This window comes from Aotus nancymaae, unplaced genomic scaffold, assembly GCF_030222135.1.
Source record: "Aotus nancymaae isolate 86718 unplaced genomic scaffold, 86718_ANA_hifiasm-v0.15.2.pri h1tg000020l, whole genome shotgun sequence".
Classification (NCBI taxonomy): domain Eukaryota; kingdom Metazoa; phylum Chordata; class Mammalia; order Primates; family Aotidae; genus Aotus; species Aotus nancymaae.
Genome location: NW_026988432.1, coordinates 28,710,138 through 28,728,707, shown reverse-complemented (window position 1 = coordinate 28,728,707; position 18,570 = coordinate 28,710,138). Strand labels below are relative to the sequence as shown.

Sequence of the window (18,570 nt, the reverse complement as noted above, 5' to 3'; positions counted from 1 at the left end):
GAACATTCAACATATACAAATTCAGATCAAACTCAAATTCAAATTTTGGCAAAGGAAATATACTCAGAAAAATAGCCCTTTCCAGCCTGGGTGATTTTGCCCACCACTCCACCTGGGTTAGTTTCCTGGGGCCACCATAACAAAGGACCACAAACTGGGTGGCTTAGAACTGAAACTCTTGTCCCACTGTTCTGGAGGCAGAATTCCAACATCCAGGTGTTGGCAGGGCCACACTTGCTCTAAGGTGCCAAGGAGGGACCGTCACTCCTTTCCAGCTTCCAGTAGCCCCTCAGCTTCTTGCAGCATCCCCCCAGTCCTCACGTGGCCTTCTTTTCACAAAGACATCAGTCTCATCAGCCTGGGCCTCACGTGCTCACTCCAGTGTGTCCTCATCCTGACTCAATGACATCTGCAGTAGCCTCTTTCCTAATCAGGTCATAACCCCCGGAACTGGGGGTTAAGATTTCAGCGTAAGAACTTGGAGACCACGCTTCAACCCATGTCATCACCCAGAGGACCCTTGGCTGCAGAAGGAGGAAGCATGGGAGAGAGGCATGGGGCTCTCAGGGTGGACACATCCCAGCCTCACGTGAGGACTGGCTAGAGACAAACAGCTTTTACACCAGAGGCCCCTAAGTGCATGCTGGCCACCGTACCTGGCAGGCAGTGATAGAGACAAGAGCTTTTTTCAGCCTCTGAAGGTAACGGGCTGTGCTGGACAACTGGTAGCTCCACTTTGGTCTCCAGGGAAGCAGGTTCGTTCTTCAGGGAGGGTGGGGAACGGGGACATCCACACCCCGACCCATTGCTGATGGCAACAGCAGTGCATCTTCTCACAGGCTAGATGCATTGGCCGGGCCACGCTCTTTCTTCCAAGGCCCTAGGGGAGGAGGCTTCCACACTTCTTCCCAGCTTCCCTCGCTGCCAGCAATCCTTGGCGCTCCTGGGCTTGTCTGCCTTACTGCAAACACTACCTCCATCTTCACGTGGCCTTCTTCCCTGTGTGTCTCCTCCATCTCTCTATGTCCACATTTCCTTCTTCCTATAAGGACACCCATCGTTGGCTTTAGGGCCCAACCAAATCCCATAGGACTTACTTTATCATAACTTCATTCTATCTGCAAAGACCCTAATTGCATATAAAGGCACATTCAGAGGTATGCGGGAGTTAGGACTCCAACCAGTCTTTTTGGGGAACACAGTTCTACCTCCTACAGAGGCTAAGGAGGACTCTACAGATGGGGTCACACCAGGCACTGTGGTCAGGAGCACAGGCACCGGCCCTCAGAACGCCAGGGCATCATCTGCACCCAGGGGCCCAGCCCATCTCCCCGCTCTCAGGCCATGGTGATGCTGCAGCCCATTGGCCTGCGGGTTGAGGTTGTGGCATCCCCTCTTCTCCTCACTTGGGCCCCTGTCCAACGCCTTAGGGGTCCACTCAACTATCACCCCCTTGGCAGAGCCTTCCCTCACCCTTCTCCCAAGAAGTTCCGGGTCCTTCCTCTGGGCTGCCAGAGGCACCCGTTCAATTTCAACTATGGCACATGGCACATATCAGCTTCCTTGTCTGTGTTCCCTTGAGCTCCCCTAGGCCTGGGACAGGGTCTTATTCTCCTGATACTCTGCATCTGATGCATGGTGGCGTGGCGGCCTTCTGCATTTGTTGATTGAGAGAAGCAAGGGTGGATGGATGGAGCATGGGTAGATAGATGGATGTCCAGTGTCGCCTGAACAGAGAGGTCTTCCCTGACCCCCTCTACCCCTGCATCCCTCATGCCCTTGCCCTGTGGTGTTTTGCTCCATAGCAAAACATAATCCTTTATCATATGATATACGTTATTGTCTCTCCTTTCACTAGAATGTGTGCTCTGTAAGAACAAGCATCTTGCCTGTCTGTTTCAGTACTGTATCTACAGTGCCTGAAACAACAATATGTATGAGATGGTAGGTGCATAGAGGGATGGGGGATGGAGGCATGGACGGTGGGCGGCTGGGAGCCTGTTGCCTACGGGAGGCGTGTCACTCCTATCACAGTGTCAGCTGGTCACTGAGCCACCCGGCACACGTGCTTTCTGCTCACTGTTTGTTTTGCCCTCCGTCCCCCTCCCCTCACCCCCAGACTCAAGAGTTATTACTTTTTTATGGCTGTCATCGCAGGGCAAGGCCCTTGCACTCCAGCCTAGGATTATTAACTCTCTGGGGCTCACATTCTGGGGCCAGAGCTCTGCCGGGCCTGCCCTTAATCCCTCGGAAATACCCACCACACTGGGTTGTGAGATACCGGCCTCAGCCTGCTGTGGAATGGGCTGATTTTACATAACATGTTTTTGCAGCCACAGCAATAGCATGCTGCCCCTCCATGCGTGTCTTACACAAGCGTTGACCTCAGGACAGGAGTGTGTGCGCGTGTGTGTTCCACGTGTATCTGCCGGCGCTGCATGTGGAAGGAGTATTAGCTTCCCTCCCTCCCTGGAGAGGCTTGGTTTATATAATCTACTTGTCTCTCAGGCCCATTTAGTTACCGGAAGTGGTCAGATGTTAGACAGCCGGAGAACTGCAGCCAGGTCTCGGGGCTCAGGGGAGAGTGGTTCTCATGCAGAGAGGTTGGGGGAAGGTAGGCAGGGCCCAGTGGGTATCCAGCCATGCCACGGAGGCACATCTGACTCAGGTAGACCAGACATGCCGAAAGCCAGCTGCGAAACCCAAGGGCTGGCTCCCTCATGTGGGGAGTGCACGGGGGTGGAGGGGCACTCATACCTGGACTGATATCTACATGGGGCCCTTTCAAAGCACAGAGTAGAAGGATTTGTTGAGCAAAGAATTAAAGCAAAGGCCACTGTATGTGCTTTTAAAAGATACATTTCCCATTTACCACTCAAGGGATCTATCCTTTCTAAAAAGCAAGGAGGGGTCTCTGGTCTGAAGCCAGAATACCAGCTCCCCTGACCAGGCCACCAGAAGCAACAACGTCTACTTTTTTTCCAGATTTCAGGAACATATTGGTTCTTCTTGTCATTGGGTGCCCCTTGCCTGGGACATGCCACCTGCTCCAGCCCTGTCTTAACAGTTAATGTTTTAGGGCAGCTGTTTCCTTGAGAGTAAATGGTGGGGGGTGCTTTTTATTTTGATGGATCTTCTCTTCCCTTCCTCCTTTGCCTTCTCCTCCTCCTCCTCTTCTTTTCCTTCTTTCCCTTTTCTTCTTCTTTCTTTCTTTCTTCCTCCTCCTTTTTCTCCTCTTCCTCCTTCTCCTTTTTGTCTTCCTCTGGACACTTGCCATTCCCTCTACCTGGAATATACTGCCCCCAGATATTTTTAACCTTTTTAATTGAGATATAACTTACATTCCATGATATTCACCCTTTCATAGTATACAACTCAGTGGTTTTTAGTGAATTCACAAGGTTGTGCAACCATCACTACTATCTAATTCTGGAGTGTTGGTATCACCCCAAAAGAAACCCAGCATCCATTAGCAGTCATTCCTCATTCTCCCTCTTCCCAGCCCCTGACAATCACTAATCTACTTTCCATCTCTGCAGATATGCCTCTTCTGGACATTTCTTAAAAACTGAAATCATACACTAGGTGGTCTTTCGTGACTAGCTTCTTTTTCCGAACATGATGTTTTCAAGGTTCATTCGTGTTGTAGCATGGCTCAGAACTTCCTTCCTCTTGATGGCCATATAATATTCCATTGGATAGATGTAACCACAATTTGTTTATCCAGTCATCAGTGGATGGGCATTGGGTTGTTGCCATGTTTTGGCTCTTATGAACAATGTTGCCAAGACCACTCACATATTGCTTTACCTCTCACCAACAACTTTAACGAAGCTCTGTCAACCTAGGCAGGCTGCACATCTGGTGATAGGTATGTGGCTCAGTACAGACTGTCTCCTTTCTTCTGCTGGCCTCACACTTGCCTCCTGTTAACACCCAAGTGCTCTTGTTTTGGGGGGAGAGTAGGAAGCACCCTGAGTTGAATGTATCTCTTGGTACTAGCTACCATCTTGAGTTTGAAGAACAAGGTGGCTGATTTTGAGGGGTTCTCAGTGGAGCATGTGTCAACACAGTGCCCCCCATTGCTTGCAGGAGGAGGTTCTGGTGCCAACAATTCTATGGAAAAGGCCCCAGGGAAGGCAGCGAGGTTATTCATTTATTCACCTAGATGCCACATAGGGGCTGAGGCTCCAGGTGACCTTGCAGGTAGGACCAGTCCTGGAGTATTCCTGGAGAGGGAGGACCTCAGAGGGTACAAGGCTTTGTTCTGTCACCTCTGCCACTTTGTTCCACTGATTTTTGGCCTCAATACGGTCTGCCAGCCTCAGGCCGAAAAGAACATACAATAGAGCTTCTCCATCCTCCCCCAGCAGAGCACTCTAGACCACCAGGTGCTGTGCAGATTCTCTCTTCCTTCCATGGCCTGAGCTTCCCATGCCCTCCCTCCCTGCAAATCACCTTCTGCTGGCCCCTGTTCCAAGGCTGGGGGCTTCATGAGGACAGGTACCTGTACTGCCTTGTTTGTCCGGGCACACTCAGCCCTGAGCAGAGTGTCAGGACCACAGGAAAGATTAAGATGATGATGACAATGATGAAGATGGCATCGATGGCAGTGATGATGGCACTAAGGATACTTATTGAGGCTTACTGTGTACCAGACATTCGCCTATGTCCTTTACATGTTTCTGAACTCATTTAACCCTCACAAGGATTCTAGCAGCCTGATGCTATTATCTCCATTTTGCAGATATGGAAACTGAGGCACATAGAGGTCATTACTTAAAGTCACACACCTGTCAAGAGGAAGAGCCAGGATTTGGCATTCAGCCTAGCTCTAGAGCCCAGGCCTCTAACCACTGTCATGGTTTATCCACATATACTACATATATGGTTTATATGCATATAATAGATATATGTGTATGGTTTATACACATACACTACATGTATGTGAGTTGTTCTAGGATGGATGGATAGGTGGACACAGTGAAGCAGTGCCTTCATGAGAAGCCCTGAGTGGCCCGGCATGCCCCATCGAGCCACACTGAGTCTTGGGACAGGGTTAGCTCCCCATGGCTGCTGTCTGTATGCAGATAAGGAGGCCAGGAGGTGGGTTAGAGCCCAGGGCTGGAGGCCCAGACCAAAGAGACTGGCACCCCCAGGGCTCATGTTATACCAGATGCTATGGCCCGTTCCCTCTGCCCAGCCTCACGTCTGAGGTCGCAGTCCAGGCCGCAGCCGCCTCTCAGGGGGGAGCCTCGGCTTCCTGTCCATTGTCTACTTGGGGCACACCCAGCGTGTTCCTGAGGTGACCCAGAGAGGCAGGGAGGGAGGGAAGGAGGGAAGAGGGCCAGCCTGGAGCCTAGTCAGGGTGGGAGAGGGGAAACGAGAGGGGAAGACTTGGTGTTTTTCCTTATTTGTGTTTTGTATTAAAGAAAACAAATAATATCCTTTGAGAAAACCATTAAACAAAGCACATCCTAAGGCCCCAGAGGCCCATTGTGGCTGCCTGGAGCCCGGATTCATTCATGCTTTCTTGGCTAGATTGTTGGAGGCAAGAGAGACAGGGGGTGAGAGGAAAGGATTGTTATTAAAGTTTGAAATGTGTCGTTCCCTCCCTGTACTCAATCCAGTCCAGGCCAAGTGGCCATAACTCCAAGGTCCCCGTGTCCTCCTGAGTCTGCTGTCCTCCCACTACCCCTGTGGGAAGCTCCCCAAAACTGGCTAGTCCCATCACAGCCACGGTGGTCAGTTTTCCCCACGTGCTTGGGGACTGAGCCCTGTGAAGGCAGAACAGTTGGAGTTCCTTTATGGAGCCTGAATCCAGAGGGCTGCACGTGCCCCACAACAGGGGCCAGGGCTGCAGCCCACAGGACTGCAATTTCTAACTCACTGCGTGACTGCTCTGGGCCTTGGGCTCCCTGCCTGTAAGGTGGAGGGTGGGCCCAAATGGACCCCCTCTGACCACTTTCCAGCAGCCTGGACCCTTTGGCTTCCCCTCATCCAGCGCCTGCCCAGGTCCCTGCAGGTGGGTGGGGGTCACACTCAGGCTGTGGGCTCTGCATCCAGGCTTGTACCCAGGTGTCCCAGGTCCAAGCCAGACAACTCCCTCCCACTAGACTCCAGACCTAGGTACCCCCTACTACACTCCAGGCTACTCATAAAGGAATGATAGTGCATGGTGGTGCTCTCTGCCATGTCCACACCAGAACGCACTTTTCTGTTGGAGGAGGGATGGGAAGAGGTGGTAAGAACAGAGGTGGCCATCAGCCCAGCTTGTGCAAGTAGCTCTGCCTGTGGTCCTGCATTTGCAGGATCAGCCCTGGGTTACAAGTAGAGGGTCTCTCTCCAACCTTGATGTAGATGTATAAATGGTTGCTGTCATGATGACAATACATGAAAGACCAGCCTTAGAATTTTCCCTGGTTCCTCCTTTAAAGTTGAAAAAGGAGCCTGGGCAATAAAGCAAGACCCCATCTCTGCAAAAAATCAAAAAATTAGCCAGGTGTGGTGATGCATGCCTGTGATACTGGCTACACAGGAGGCTAAGGCAGGAGGATTGCTTGAGCCCAGGAGGTCAAGGCTGCAGTAAGCCTTATTTTCACCACATCACTCCAGCCTGGGTGGAACAAGACCCTGTCTCCAATAATAATAATAATGATTATTATTTTACTGAGCGTATCCAGACTAGGTTTAGGAGACAAATTTCCTCTGCACAGGGCTTAGGGTTTTCAGGCTTCCCCTCCTTGGTCCTCTCAACAGCCCAGAGAGGCAGGTTAACATTCCCATTTTGTTATGGAACCTGTGCTCAGAGAAGTAACTTGCCCTGGGACGTACAGCCCATGAGCTGCAGAACCTGGCCCCAGCTCTGTTGCTCATTCTCTGCAAAACCTTGAACCAGCGCGTTCATCTTTCCAGATTCAAATGTCTCATCTGTAATTCAAGAACTTGAACATGATGGATTCTAAGGTCCTCGTTGTCCCTACTGTTGATTCTGTCATTCCAGCATCATTGCCCGGTAGGAAGTCTATTGACTCTACTGTTTTTCCTTTTCCAGTCCGGATTTGGCAGTCAGAGTCTAGTCTCTCCAAACTCTTGATGTCTTTCTGTCTTAGATGCTGCTGTAGTTACTGCAGTCCCAGAGGTGCTTTGCTCTCTTTCAGAAGTTATTCATGATCCCCTTTCCTCCCCCCACAACACAGGGCTACCACCCGATGCCCCATGAAGTGGAGATCGCGCACACCAAGAAGCTGTTCCGCAGGAGGAGAAATGATCGAAGGTAGGAGAGACTTCATCTTGAGCTTTGGGTTTTCCTTTCCTGCGTCTGCCATCTGTAGCGACGTTGGCTTTGGCCTGCATTTTGCTTTTGCCAGTCACCAGCTGACCCCGATGAGATGGAGTTGGTGGCGTCATGGGTTGGTGACTAGTTGGGGATTTCCCCCATGGGCAGAGTGGCGGCTCCACCTCTTTTGTTGGTCTAGGGATTGGCTCCCTTCGGGAGTTTGGCTGAGAATGTGCCGTCACCACTGCCTCTTCCTGGGGGCCAGGCAGTGCCCAGGCTTTGCAGTTCAGGAGGAAAAATGCTCTTTCCACTGACCTCAAAGCAACAATAGTGGCCCTCAAAAAACGGGACCTAGCTGGCTGTGTGTTTTGAGTCATGGCCTCCAGGAGGCTCCTGGAGCTCGCAAGTGCAAGGGTATCTGCTTTCCTCCTTTCTGGTCATTGGGAGTTGTCCCTCCTGCGTGCTGGCTCTGCTGCCATGCACAACACACAGATCAGCCATGGCACATGCTACTGCTCCCAAATTCCTGGGGTAACCCACTTAATTTAAGGCAGAAACCAGGATCTCCTGTGGAGCTCAGAGTCTTAGGCGACAGGGGGGTCAGGAAAGGTGCAATGCGGTAGCCCTGGATAGGAGCATGCAGCCGAAATTGAGCATCCTGGGAACATGTGCATTTATTTTCAAAAAGGCTTCCATATCAGGGGAGGTCTTCAAGATGTATTTAAAGTGAAAAATTCAGGTGTAGAGCTATGTTTCTTATGTGCGGCCATTTATGCAAAAGGGGGAGTTAGAGTGTATTTTTTGCTTGAACGTGCATAAATTATTTCTGGATGGAAATACCAAAAAAAGAATGAACAAAAAGGCTTATGCCTGAGGAATTAAAATGAGGTGTTCCTCTATAGGGAGTGTATTCTTAGATAATGATGGCTTGTGGTTTTACCTTTAATGAACAGAGAATGTTCTCAGCCAAGAAACAGCCAGTGGACATGCCTGGCTCAGAACACTAGGAGCTCCTGTGCACATGCTGGCTACCCTCCTCAGACTGAGACCGGGGTCTCTGATCCTTCCCTCTGCCTGCAGGCTCTGAGTATCGATTATTAGCTGGTGATTGCAACTCCTGGGGTGGATGTAGGACTGGGTGCCCAGACTGCCTTGTCATACACTGGTGGGTTAAGTAGGTCTGCACACATTCACAGAGATGGCAAATGTACAAGTAGCTTGGGAAGAGGGCAGTGTCTTGACTTAGGAATCAGAACCACCAGACACATTCTGTAGAAGCACCAGGCATCGAAAGGGACACTGAGCAGGGAGAGGTGGACCCAGCCTGTTCCTGCCTTGACCAGAGCAGAGTACAGTTCATTGCATTGTGTGTGCTGCCTTTTTACCTTGCAGCATCACAGAGGCAAATTCCTGGTTTCTGGGTTCCTGGTAGAGGGAAGAAGGGAGCACCCCTCAAGGAGGAATGGGGTTCACAGGGGCCTGGGAGGTGTCAGGGAGAGCAGAGGCTTTATGTCCTCTGCCCCTGGCCCTGGTGGCAGGGAAGACCCAGAATGTGTGTCTGGGGGGTGTGGAGAGTCCCCGAGCTTCCTGAGATGTCACCCTCTGCCCCACCTCTCCAGGCCTAGGCAATGGCAGGCTGCCGCCCAGCATCCAAATCAGCCCACATGTCCATTTCTGGGCCAGGTCGCCTCACTCAGCAGGAAGACCCTGGACAATGGCAGACCTCTGGAAAGCAGCAGCATGAGCCAGGGATGTAGGAAGAGAAGCGTGGCATGCAAGGGCTGGGAAGCCAAGCTTCCGCCGAGCCACATCCACCAATGCCCGGGTTAGGTCAGCACACCTCCCAAAGGATGTGGACGGGCCAGGGTCCAAAGTGAGGCAATAAAGATGATTAAAGGGGTGGAAAGTATGTCCTGTGAGGAGCACTGGAGGGCTGGGGCCAGGGAACAGGAGGCTGGAGGGAAGGAACACTGTGCCGTGAAACTCATGAAAGATTTATACGGAGGGATGAGAGGCAGCTGCCTCCATGTCCACAGGGACCCAGGCTAGAGGAAGTCAGCTTGGATGGAAGAACAGAGTTTTCAGCTGGACAGAGCAAACATCTTGACCGTTTGGGGCAAGACTGTGCAAGTCAGGCAGCAGCCATGCCTGGGGACGGGGCATGTGCTCGGTGGGCAGGGCACCCCACTCTAATTCCCCTTCTGGATGCGGTAAAATCCGTTACTCACTCACAGCCTGGAGCTGTCATGGAGTCCCCAGGCGATGGAAACTTTCAGGAGAGGAGCAGGCAGCCATAGAGTTTAAGGACCTTATTGTCTCAAAGTAGGGGATCTCCTGAGTCCGTTGTGGGAAATCATGGGATTCTGACACTCAAAAAGCAGCTGCAGAATATTATCAGGTCATCCCCTAACCGTCCCAGCTAATGACCCATACATAGTAGTGGCCTTGCTAAGTGTCATACCTGCGTATCTGACCTTGGAAGTCCATACTTGTGTGCAGTAGGTTCACCTTCCTAATATTCTGGGCTTAAACTGCACTGGGAGGGGTTTGCATTTCCTGGGCACACATGGTGGCAAAGGGAGAAGTGACCAGAATCAGATTTGGTGGCCAAAGGGCACAGCCAGCATCTGTGCCATGCCTCTGATCTCCCCCTGACCGTGAAGGGAAGGGGCCAGCTGTATCCCCCTGGTGGCTCGGTGGTTCTCCTAGCAATGGCTACAGGAGCGTGCGGCTTTCCGTTTTCCTGCAGAGTAGCTGGAGTTGGGGTCCAATAGCTGCAGACTCCAGGCAGCACGGGCATGTTGCTGAAGCTGGGGTTGTGCGGTTTCCCACAGCCTGGAGCAGGGATGTTCAGACTGGGACCTGGAATCCTAGTCTTCATTGAAGTCTGTGTCCTATCCCAGTTCCAGCTGCGCACTCAGGGTTTTTGTGTGCCTTACTGCTTTTATTTTCCACTTGTTTACGTCTGAGGCTGTTAGCAAGCTGAATTGCATAGCAGTTAAGGGACATGCCCTGGAATTAGCAGCTGGATGGGAATCCTACCTCCTCTACTCACTTACATTATGATCTTGCCAATTACGTCACTTCTTGAAAGCTCTGTCCCTTCTTCTATGAAATGAGTTCACTAGTCAGGAAGTTGAAAGGAGCTAATTCTTATAAAGCACCTAGAAACAAGGTCTTAGTCCTAGCCCACTCTGCAGGTCAGAGGGGGTCCTAGCTGCTCAGGAAGGCTTTCAGGGTACATGTGGAACACAGGTGTCTGCAGTGAGGATGGGGCTTTTGTCCTGTGAGTGAGGCAGCACACCCAGAAAGCCTTGCTCATCATTCTCTTCAGGGGCAGGGCCCCAGAATCAACTGTCCCTTCCCCTGGATCCACTGTTAAAGCCCTGCCCCCACTGTCAGAGGGGGCAGAGCCTGGGCTGACAGGGAAGGAGGCCACTCCTGAGTGGTCACCTGCAGACTGCTCCTGATGCCATGCGCTGAGCCCAGGGAGTTGTGGTTGTCTTTTTTCCATTTTGCAGGAAAAAAAAATTAAGCTCATGGACAGTTCAAAGGTTTCCTCCTTAAGAATGTTCTTGCATTTGAACAACTGGTAACCACTTGTTTGTTTTTGAAAGCTAATAAAAGACATTTGCTGATTTCAGACAAAATTATGCATTTTGTGACATAAATGTACTAAACGAGTGTTCCATGTGTTCCTCAAAGAGCAGCATGCCTTCCCATGCTCTGGCCCCACGCAAGTTGGAGACCTATTGCTTGGAAGGGGAGTTGCTGAGGCTCATCCCTCTCTCCTCAAAGCTTTTTGCCCAGAGGAGCCTGCAGACCAGAGGAGCAAACTCCCTAGAGGGCCGGAGACCTGGCGCACTGCCAGAGTTTACCCTGAGTGAGGTCCCTCACCTCTGGGGAGGATATTTTCTCTCCACGCTGCACCCTGGCTGCATTTAAGAGATGAACAAATTAAGGCGATGAATGGATGTTGTAGCCTGAGTTCCCTGGGAAGCAGGCTCTGGGACGGTGATGATCAGCACACACTTTTCAAAGAATGCCCTTGGGATCAATACTGGTAGAAGATCAAGGGAGCATACATGGCCAGCAGAGAGGTTGGGCTGCAGTGCAGTCTTAGAGAGCTGTGAACCTGTAGGGAGGGTTCTGAAGTTGGGGTGACTCTTTCAGAGCTGTCCCAAGATGGAGTAAAGGGGCAGGCCTTGATACCCCCCTGTCTGTGGTCATCAGGTGGAGACTGCCTGCGGAAGGGGGCGTGACCTTAGGCTGGGCAGCGCTCTTCACCCTGGGGGCTGGCAGCCGAGGGCTGTCTACACAGCACTTCCAGCAGCGGCGAGGCAGTGCTCTGTTCCTGAAGGGGATCTAAGCAGCGTATCATGGCAGATACCACAGTGAAACACTATTCAGTTCTCCTACTGGGATTGGTTGGGCTGTATCCTGTGCCATATGCTGTGCTCTGGAAAACACTAGAAGTACAGGGTGTGGCCCCTGCTCTCAAGGGCCTGAGCTGTAGCTTGCACAATGGCGCCTTCACTCCAGAAGCAACCAGTACACTGTGCGTGACTGTCAGGCATTCACGTGTTAACAGGGAGGAGGCTTAGAGAAAGCTGCCATCCTGGGAGATGCTCCGGAATGCTTCCTGGAGGAGGTGGGGCTTGAACTACTAGTGAGACTTCCAGGAGAATTTGGGAGATGGGAGGGTGTAGGGATGAGAGAAGCAGCACTTGCTGCCTCTGTCCTGCGACTGACTGTGACTGTGGCTCAGTGTCCTCTAAATGCTCTTCTACAGCTAAGTGGGCATTGGAGCCAGGGATTCCCCACGTCCCCAGAAGTCGCCCCCACGTGGCTCCCTAGAAACAGATCCAGGTGGGTGGTGCTCACAGCAGCCACTAACTGAACTACATAGAAGGGAAAAGCCCGTCGGAGGCTGCCAGCTCCAGATGACCCCGCTCCACTGTCAGCAATGTCAGTAGACCCTGCAGGCTCCGCAGCCCAGCCTCTTAACCATCAGAGGCGGTGGCTAATGGAGGCATTAGCGGTCCATCGCGCCGTGCCTGTGCGGCCGGGACATGAGAGCCATTCTCCAAATTAATTTGTTTCATTAAGTGAGGTCTCAGAACGGTTAATTCACTCCATGTGCAAAGCAGATTGAAAGGAAGAAGAAAAAACACCTTAGCCAGCCCAGCTAGTGTCAGATGGCTCCGCAGGGCGAGAGGCAGGGGAGTGAGCCGTCCACCTGGCGTGCGGAGTGGGCCACATGCTGGACATTGCTGGGTGGCCACAGCCTACAGCAGCGCTTGCTGCCTCTGCCCTGTGATTGACCGTGACTGTGGCTTGGTGTCCTCTAAATGTAGAACCAGTGAAGAATTTTGTCCTACCCTCTCTTCCTCTGCCAACACGAACCCAGACCCTCGGTGTCAGTCATCAGATTGGGTTTTGCAAGCTCTCTGTAACATCATCTAAGTCATTGATAAAAATAAACCAGACATTTGGAATTAGTGGTGATGGGTATGGAACTTTGTGAAGAGGCTAAAAACGACTCAATTATATACTTTAAAGGGATGAATTTTGTAATATGTGAATTATATCTCAATTAAAAAAAATTTTTTTTTAATAATAGGGCAGGTCCCAGGATGAAGTGATGTGGCAAGCCCCTTGCCTGAAACATCCCTTCAAACTTTTTCTTTTTTTTAGCAACAGGGTCTTGCTCTGTCACCCAGGCTGGAGTACAGTAGTGCAATAATAGCTCATTACAGCCTTAAACTCCTTGCCTCAGGCAATCCTCCTGCCTCAGCCTCCTGAGTAGTTCTAGGGACTATGGGCACCCACCACCACACCTGGCTAATTTTATTTTTATTGACTGATTGATTGGTAGAGATGGAGTTTTGCTATGTTGCCCAGACTGGTCTTATGGCCTCAAGCGATCCTCTCACCTCAACCTTCCAAGTAGCTGGAATTATAGGCACAAGCCACCGTACCCAGCTACCTCTTCAACCTTGATGTTTGCAGGGCTCCTTAAATGTGTCAGGCTAGTAACTGTTTCAAAAAAGGACATAGATTTGGTCTGGCCAGGACTTGGACTGTGTGAACCTATGCTAGCTATTAGTGGTCACCTTTTTTCTTCCAAACCACCTGTTTGGGAATCTCTCTTGGAGTAATGATATCTATATTTTTCCAAGTTTTGAAAATTAGACTGTGTATACCTAGCTACAGTCTCTAACACTTGTGTTGCATTAGACAGAGTTTTCCAGAGAAATAGAACCAATAGGATATATTGAGAGGAAGATAGAGTAATTTATCATAGGAATTGGCTCATCAGATTAGGGAGGCCAAGAAGTCCCACAGTCTGCCATCTGCGGCAGGCTAGAGAACCAGGAAAGCCAGTAGTGTAATCAACCCATGTCCCAAGGCCAAGAAGCAGAAGCATGTGGTATGAGGTTCACAGTGTGACTGTAAGCATACTGTGTGTTACAGCATGAGATGTCCAGGGGCAGAAGATCGCAGAAGATTCTCAAGAAGAAGGAGTGAAGTCACCGTCCTCTGCCTTTTGTTCTGTTTGGGCACTTGGAGGACTGGATGGTGCCCATCCACACTGGGAGAGCAATCTCTACTCAGTCATCTACTGACTCAAAACATCCTCATAGACAAACCTAGAAATAATGTCTTGCCAGCTATGTGGGCACCCCCTAGCCCAGTCAGGTTGACGTGAAATTAACCCTTACATCTGTTCTCCAGGATTCCTCAGACATGGTCAGAGGCCATTTATGACCTCATGTAAAGATTTCTGTTACTCCAATCAATATCAATATTGCCCCATTCCCCGGGCATGGAGCTGAGCACTCAGAGCACCCACTGCTCTTCAAGATCTCTTCCAGGCCCTCGGCGTCCAACAGATGCCACAGCTATGGCTGCCTTTTCTGGACCAGTACCTGTTCTCTTGCGGAAGACAAACTTGGAGTTGGGGAGATCTACTTTCTTTTAGCCACCTCTTAATTTTATGCCATCTGCCCCATCAGTGGCCTCATGTGTCCCTCGGGCTTCTCACTCTCAACACAAAAATATACTTCTAGAAACGTCTTTAATATTTTTATCCCCAATCCTTGACACTGCTGTGACTTCTCTGTCCTAGGCTTTGATGGTCATCCCTGATTACAGGAGGCCCCGCATTCCTTTTCACATGTGGGCTCATGGGCAAGGGCTCTGGGGGATACCGAGTGCCTCCCGACACCCCTCTCTTTCAGTCACAGCTGCTATCTTTTAGCACCTCAGATCACTCTACCAGTCATAGCATCCCTCATCCTACAAAAATGACCAGGGCCCCCAGACCTTGCCCACCAGAAACTGATGAGTAATTAACCTAGTCGGAGTCCTGTGTCTATCCATCAGCTCATTCACATGAGTTGTTAGCTCTTTTGGAAGTGCAGTCTGTCCTCATTACTCATTGATTCGTATTTGCACATTCGCCTACTTGCTAAAACCTATTTGTAACACCACACGCAATACGCATGGTGTTTTTGCAGCCATTCATTGACACGCGCAGAGCAGTGAAAAATTTGAGTTGCCTGACCTGCAGGGTCCCAGTGGAGGCCAAAGGAGCACTCTGCCTCCTTGTTTCAGCTCTCATGCTATAAGCAAGCACCCTTCTCGTGGCTCTGTTTACTGCCATGTTTTTCAAATTTTTGTGCTTTTCCTTGGTGAGTTTGCTATTTTAAATGGCCCCTAAACATAGTGCTGAAGTGCCGTCCACTGTTCTTAAGCACAAGAAGGCTGTGATGTGCCTTCCAGAGAAAATGTGTGTGTTAGATAAGCATCATGCAGGCATGAGTTATAGTGCTGTCAGCCATGAGTTCAGTTAATAAATCAATGATATGTATTAAATAAGGTGTCTTTAAACAGAAACGCACACAAAACGAGGTTCTGTATTGATCCAGTGGTGAAAATGTTGTGACCAGAGGCTTGCAGGAAGCTAACCCCGCATTTCCCCTAGGAGTAATAGCTCAGTGTTCACTAATTCAGTATTTGCAGCAACTTTATGGAATGCAACTACCATAAATAACAAGAAGCGACTGTACTTGCTCTTTATAACAGGGTAGAGAGATGCTGAAGATAAAAAAGTATGTGGGAAGCAACAGGATCTTAGGTCTGAGTGATTTATCTTGCTCATGTGCAGTGGTAGCATTGCTAGCGGTGAGATGGGGCCTGGAGGACACTTCTTCCAATGGTCATCGTCCTGCGTGATTTGACTGAGCCGGTCGGTCATTGCTTCATTTGCACCATCCTGGGATGCCACTGTTGCTGAGGCCCTCACAGACAGCTCGGCCCTGCAGTGACTGTCATTGCCATCCTGTCATCCGGAGCCCAGGGACCGCGAGACAGATCTATGATCACATTGCCCACGTTTGTCTTTCCATCCCAGCAAGGAAATTGCCCTCATTAAGTCCCTGCTAAAGATAGATAAGAAAATGGGACAGGCAAACCCCCACCTGGCAGGCAGCCCTGTCAGATTCTAAGCAAAATGAGTCAGATAAGAATTATTTTTAGGATCCTTCTCCTCCTCCCTCACGCCCACCCCCAAGCAGGCTCTCTCTCGAAAAGAAGAGCAGCTCATTTCTTCAAGCCAGATGTCCAGGTCCATGTGTGATTGAAATGGAGCCCCTGATATGCCCAGAGAAAACCCCATGCTTTGTGCAAATCATAATAGTTCCAATAATCCTTTGCACAATGCAGTTGCCTCAGGGCGCACTCCTGGGCAGAACAAGCTGCAGAGAGTGGCCCCGTTGAGGCTGGACCACGACTCACCCATGAGGGATGTACCTTCCCCCAGTCCTCAAGCTCAGGACTTCCTCCCCGCATCACACTTCATGGGAATACAAGGCTCTGGGGGCCCTCTCCCATTGGGACCCACATCCACGTGGGGGCCAAACAGGTAAGGAAAGAGGTGACCTGCAGCTCATTTCGGCAGAGCCCTGGGATCCCCTGTGCCCACCAGGCAGAGAGCATTCCCTAGTTCTGTGCCTGCAGTTGGAGAGCGGAGTACTGCTCTTTCTCAACCATGCTAATCCCCTTTTCCCAAGCAATTAGAATTCCTTCAGACCCCTTAAGCCCTAAATAGCAAAGAAGAGAGACCCAGTGACAAGAAAGGTGACTGAAGAGGAGATGGGGCACATGTCTAGTTTCCTGGAGGGCAGGAGGGCTCCTCCCTGGGAAACTGGCCCTGGAGAGATAAATCCCATTTCCCCAGGGTCTGTGTCTAGGATGGGGCGTAGAATGGATGCCCCAGGAACCAGCCGCCCAAGCTGGTTTCATTACTCCTCCTTGGAGATCTAGTCTCTTCTGAAATGCTAGGCATTTGAGGATTGGCTCACAAACACTAATGCCCAACGCTTCATTCCTCTCTGGAGCCCCAAGCATCCTGGCCTCTGGCACCAAGCCAGCCCAGCCCTCCCTGGGGACAGTGTGTCTGGTGGGCAGCCCAAGCCCAGGGCGAGGCTCACTGGCTTCATGACCATCATCTCTCACCAGCCAGGGGATCTTGGGCCCTGGACAAACTATTCTTCTTATGTCCCCAAGGACATTGTTGTGCAGCCTACAGAGATGCCATTAGATGCCACATGATGGCAGATACAAGAGAAGTCCTGACTCTGTGTCCAACTCTAAGTCCAGCCTCAGAGAGCGTGCATCCCCTGTCCGTCCTGACACTCGCTCCTCGGACCCGCCACCCTGGACAGTGTGCAGAAAGGAAAGAACACTGGACCAGAAGTCATGGCATCTGGATTTTCATCCTTGTGGTGTGGTCCAGAGCAATTTTCTTACACTTTGAGGGCCCATAGTTTCTCAGCTATAAAACGGGGCTCTTATTTCAGCTCTAAAATGTATGAGAGAGAGTGCAAGGGTGAAGATGAAAAAGGACACATCTCAGGGATGTTCCATTCCTTAACCATAGGATAGGAAAGACATTTCTGAAAGACATGTCAGAGGCTGGTCAGGGCTTTCAGTGCAAATAACCAGTGTCCCATGTATCTTTAGCTCAGCCCATTTGCCTTGTCCAGAAGGTTCTAGAAAGGCAGCCATGCCTGCTGCCACTGTGTATATTTTTTCTCCCCCAGATCTAGTCCAGATCTGCGCTGCGCCCTGGCACCCAGTCGTACTAGGCTGAGCCTCATACTCCTGGCCCTGTGCCTCTTCTTGTTGGTTGGTTTGTTTGATATAGGATCTCACTCTGTTGCCCAGACTGGAGTGCAGTGGCACAATTATAACTCAAGGCAGCCTTGACCAGCTGGGCTCCAGTGAGCCTCCCACCTCAGCCTCCCAAGTAGCTGGGACCACAGGCATGTGCCACCACACTTGGCTGAATTTTTTATTTTATAGAGACAGGGTTTTGCCATGTTGCCCAAGCTGGTTTTGAACCCCTGGCCTCAAGCAATCCTCTCACCTCAGCCTCCCAAAGTGCTGGGATTAAGGACATGAGCCACTGCACCCAGTCTGTCCGTCCTCTTGATATCGTATGCTGCCCAGGACCATGAGACTCACAGGTGTAATCACCCAGCCATGCTTATCAGTGATCACAGATTTAAGCACCTGGCCATGTCCATGGTGCTCACAGGTGTAAGCACCCAGCTGTATTCATCAGTGCTCACAGGTGTGAGCACCCGGCCATACGCGTTGGAGTAGCGGGCTGTGCACCTCACTGGTTCTGAGGGTGTTTTTACTAGACTCCCAGGTAAGCCTGGCCCACCCTCCACCAAGCCTGGAAGTCACTCAGCAATTCACAAGCACTTCCAGAGCACTCACTGTGTTCAGGCACCGTTCATTAGCTCATATAATCTTTCCAATGACCTTAGGAAGGAGATGCTATTTTTATTTCCAGTTTACAGATGAGGAAAGTCACTTGTCCAGAGAAGTGAAGCGACACAAGCAGCCTGGCTTCCAGGCCTGTGCCCTAACAACTTGCTGCTCTGAGACCCCCTCCTTCCCCATCTGCAGACTCAGCTTCCCTCTGCTAGGGCCCTCCCTCACTGCCTCCTACATACTCCCACTGTTAACCAGCTGATCAACTCACATGCACAGGGAGCTAAAGACAGCATGGTCCTCTTTGGGGTGAGGAGGCTGCCATTGTCAAAGGCACTGGGGGAGGGCTGCTGCCTAATTCAAAGGGATGAATGAATGAATGAATTGTGAGATTTCAGATGAGACCCCCTCAGACAGGACCGCCCACCCTCTCGCCTTCTCCCCACCTGCGCTAGGTCAGTCCTGCCCATAGATTCCGTTCCTTGTCTGGATGATTCATG

The 18,570-nt window shown here is 50.9% G+C and overlaps 1 protein-coding gene across 6 annotated transcripts in view; it reads left to right on the top strand.

Annotated features, from left to right (window-relative positions):
- Positions 1 to 18,570, top strand: part of CTIF (cap binding complex dependent translation initiation factor) — a 328,449-nt gene that overhangs the window by 166,836 nt on the left and 143,043 nt on the right. For all 6 annotated transcript variants that reach the window (XM_012440818.3, XM_012440816.3, XM_064379201.1 and 3 more), the window contains one exon: positions 7,200 to 7,276. In XM_012440818.3, coding sequence (XP_012296241.1) covers positions 7,200 to 7,276 — 77 coding nt within the window. The remainder of the gene's footprint in view (positions 1 to 7,199; positions 7,277 to 18,570) is intronic.